This window comes from Triticum dicoccoides, chromosome 1B, assembly GCF_002162155.2.
Source record: "Triticum dicoccoides isolate Atlit2015 ecotype Zavitan chromosome 1B, WEW_v2.0, whole genome shotgun sequence".
NCBI classification, from domain to species: Eukaryota; Viridiplantae; Streptophyta; class Magnoliopsida; order Poales; family Poaceae; genus Triticum; species Triticum dicoccoides.
Window position 1 is genome coordinate 99,439,460 of NC_041381.1, and position 3,791 is coordinate 99,443,250.

General features: G+C 41.5%; 1 protein-coding gene across 1 annotated transcript; it reads left to right on the forward strand.

Moving 5' to 3' along the window:
* Positions 1-1,718: 1,718 nt before the first annotated feature.
* Positions 1,719-2,470, forward strand: LOC119302009. Its single transcript, XM_037579022.1, has 2 exons — positions 1,719-2,101; positions 2,266-2,470. The coding sequence occupies exons 1-2, from the start codon at positions 1,804-1,806 to the stop codon at positions 2,289-2,291; spliced, it is 324 nt and encodes a 107-aa protein (XP_037434919.1). The 5' UTR covers positions 1,719-1,803; the 3' UTR covers positions 2,292-2,470.
* Positions 2,471-3,791: the final 1,321 nt, after the last annotated feature.

Below are 3,791 nucleotides of genomic sequence, written 5' to 3' on the forward strand. Positions count from 1 at the left end.
CAGGCGGCGCGGCAGGCGAGGAGGCGGCAGCGGTGGCGGCCGGCAGGCGCGGCACGCAAGGAGGCACGCGCGTCGAACCGCCTGCGTGCATGCGCGCCTCGGGCGCCGTGATTGGCGGCCGACACGCCACACGACGGGTGTGGGATTGCGTGGGGCCGGCGGGCGTGGGGGTGGAGCCGGCGCGGCGCCACCGACAACGCGTTGACTGCGAGCGGCCGCTTTAATTTTTTCCCTCCCGGGCGGGCGTCCGGCCTGTATTCATATACGTATATCTCCGTCTGTTTTTTTTTGCGGGCGGGCGGGCCGGCGGGGCAATCTTATGGCCATCCTACCCTTTGTTATGAAGGGGTATTGGGCAATCTCAGCCCTCCTTGTGTTTACAGGGGGTCTACCGAAGCGGATTTGTTAGAGAAAATTCCTGAGACTGCGAAATGCCAAAAACCATAGGGAGGTAAAGAACAAGAAAGGAGCAGTCGTGGGAAGCGAAGGGGACTGATGGATTCTCCAAAGGGACTCCTCGGCCGCCTGCGCTGCGCCTTCTCTCTACTCGTCGGTTACTACTAAAAGAAGGGAGAGGAAACGAACATATAGAGGATTTACTCGAGTGGAACCAAGCGTGGCATTAAACATTTTTTTCTCTATGCAGTGCTGATGTGGCTCACTTGCTTATGTGGATAGGTTGCATGTCAAGAGAAATAAGATAGTGGGGATGAACTATTTAGATATTATAGATGAACAAGAAACAATAACTGGACAGAAACAAAGAAGAAGGAAAAAAACAAAAACAGGGCAAAAAAACTTAAACAATGACATATCTCTCCATTCTCGTTCTCCAGAACCCCTGGAGGAGCTCTTGCCGAAGAGGAATGGGTAATGGGCGAAATGAATGCGAGGTACAAAAACTACTCTGAGAGAGACAAACGGCCCGCCAGCCCAACTATCGTGACAAACACCCCGGCCCGCTACTAGCATCAACTTGAAAACGGGCTGCGCGACACACAACACCCGTGAGAGAATGCACCAATGGGACAAAAATAGGTTTGCACGAATCTTAAAGACAGACAAGATCCAATGGCTCTGGACTTAGATGTGAAGTAGTTATTTCACATCTAGATGTGAAATAGCAAATCTGATATAATGACTGTAATGTTGTAGTCTGTAGATGTGTAATTAATGCACAATTCATTTTTTATGCAATACCATACCTTCAAGATATATATAATTAATGCAATGTTGTAGCATGTAGATGTGTAATTAATGCACACGTTAATTTTTTTGTGCAGTGCCATATCTTCCTATCTTCAAGATATATATAATTAATGTAATATTGTAGCATGTAGATGTGCAACTAATGGATACATTCATTTTTTTATGCAGTACCATATCTTCAAGATATATCATATATAGTACAACTAATGTATGTATAACGTGTCAATGTGGAGTTAATGTACACACTCATTGTTCGATGTGATTTCATATCTTCAAGGTATAGCCTATAAATATAGAGTTAATGTGAACATTCATTGTTTGATACAATATCGTATCTTCAAGATATAGAACTAATGTATGATGTAGCCTCTAGAGTGCAATTAATGTACATATTGATTGTTTGACATGGTGTCATATCTTCAAGATATACAACTGATGCATGTGCCCATATCATCATCTCAAACAAGGCTATATAAACCAAGCCATAGCTAACGAAGTCATGTATCACACACATTCACAGAGAAGCCACACAAACAATTATAACATCAAAGGGATAGAGAAGGCTCTAGTGTAGCAGATACAAAAGCCATAGCCATGGCGAAACTCATGTGCTTATGTTTCATCATCCTCACTATTGTGGTAGCCGTGTCGGCTGACGAATGTGAGGGTGACCGACAGGCCATGATCAAGGAGTGTGCTAAGTATCAAAAGTGGCCAGCAAATCCGAAGATAGATCCGTCGGACGCATGTTGCGCCGTGTGGCAAAAGGCAAACATCCCATGCCTTTGCGCTGGTATCACCAAGGAGAAAGAGAAGATATATTGTATGGAGAAGGTTGGCTATGTTGCCAATTTCTGCAAGAAGCCGTTCCCACATGGCTACAAGTGCGGAAGTAAGTGAAATATATTAAGGGAATTTCGATGATCGGCGTTGCATACATGCAGTTTTGATATTTGTTATTCTTCGAATTCACGCGATTTTGATTTTAGTGATGCATATTATATGCTTCTTGTGCTATTCTGATCATATGTTGTGTCAAATTGAATGGTCTTGCAGGTTACACATTCCCTCCTCTGGCGTAGTGACTCTAGTTTAGCTGTGGGAGGAGAATCTTGACTTTTACATTCCATGTGCCTGGCCTCACAATAGCTTTCCTTTCAGATCTGTAATTCATGAGGCTGTGCTCAGAAAATTTTATGTTGAGCACTTTGTATGAGAACGTTTCTGAAACTAATAAAGCCTTCTCCTCAAATTGTCTAAATTATGTTTGTTCATATATCATTTTTTTGGTTGTACTAGGAAATATGCCCGTGCATTGCAACGGGAGAAAAACAATCTGATTATGCATATGTGGTATAGATACAGACGAACCTAAAGATAAGAATGATATGCAAGTGTGACTTGCAAAAAGTACTAATAATAAAGAACTTTGTTGAGTTTCTGAAATGGAATAAGGAAGAAGTACTCACATACCAGTTAACAGATAACTTCATTACGTATGAAGTAATCAGATAAATGAAGTGGATAATCGAAGTTTCCTCAATTCACAAGAGTTGTGAATGGTTTTTCAAAATTGTGGGAGAAAAGTTCTTGCCACATTTCGAGGGGGAGAAAGAAATATGAGATATCCATTAATGAAGAATGTGATCGTCTTGGGGAGTACGACGGTCATAATACAAAGAAATATGGGATATCCATTAATGAAGAATGTGATCGGTAGAGTGTTTCTCGTTATAAGGATCGAGATTCACTGAGAAAAGGATAAAAGGGGTATTAGGAGTGTCGCATGGGCATGCTAAGAAAAGTTTCTAAAGTATGCATGCGAGAAAACCTACGCCTGTTCTTATAAGGGTAATGATTTTGGGAACTTCAGTGTTCCAAAAGTCAATACGAAATAGACCAAATGAATATGGTACCATATGCTTCAGTTGTTGGAAGCTTAATGAATGCATATAACATTACCCTGATACAGTTCACGTAACCGGGTTGTTTTGGCAATGTCCAGTCCTGATATAGATCACTAGAATGGAGTCAAAAATATCGGCCTCATGCTAAAAGGAGCAAGTGCTCTCAAAAGGTTGTGAATACAGAAATATAACTTGTGAAATATATAGCGAAATCTACAATTGCCGCTGACTTTCACACTTGGAGTTTTTGTGTGGAAAAACTCTAAAAAATGAATCAATTATCATTAATATGATGTAAAGATAATGTACAGCATGATATGAGGCTGAGGGACAGGCAAAAAGGTTAAAGAAACATGTACCCGGAGTTGATAATGGTTGACATTAGCAATAACCATTAAGTAATTCGCTCCTATGCCAACGAGTCAAGTGTGGTGCCAAACACATTGGAACAAAGTTATACGTTGTTAAGGAGAAAGTCCGAAATTATGTTGAAATGCTTGGAGCATCAAAGCAACAGACAAGTATTTGCGGATCTGCTTAATGAAGGCTTACCACTCAGTGCGTTCAGAGAACACACTGTTGACATGGGTTTATGGTATAGTCTATGTTTTCCGAATAATAAAAGGGCCCAAGGTTAAAGAATCTGTTTCAAAACAGAGGAGTGTGTTATAGGTG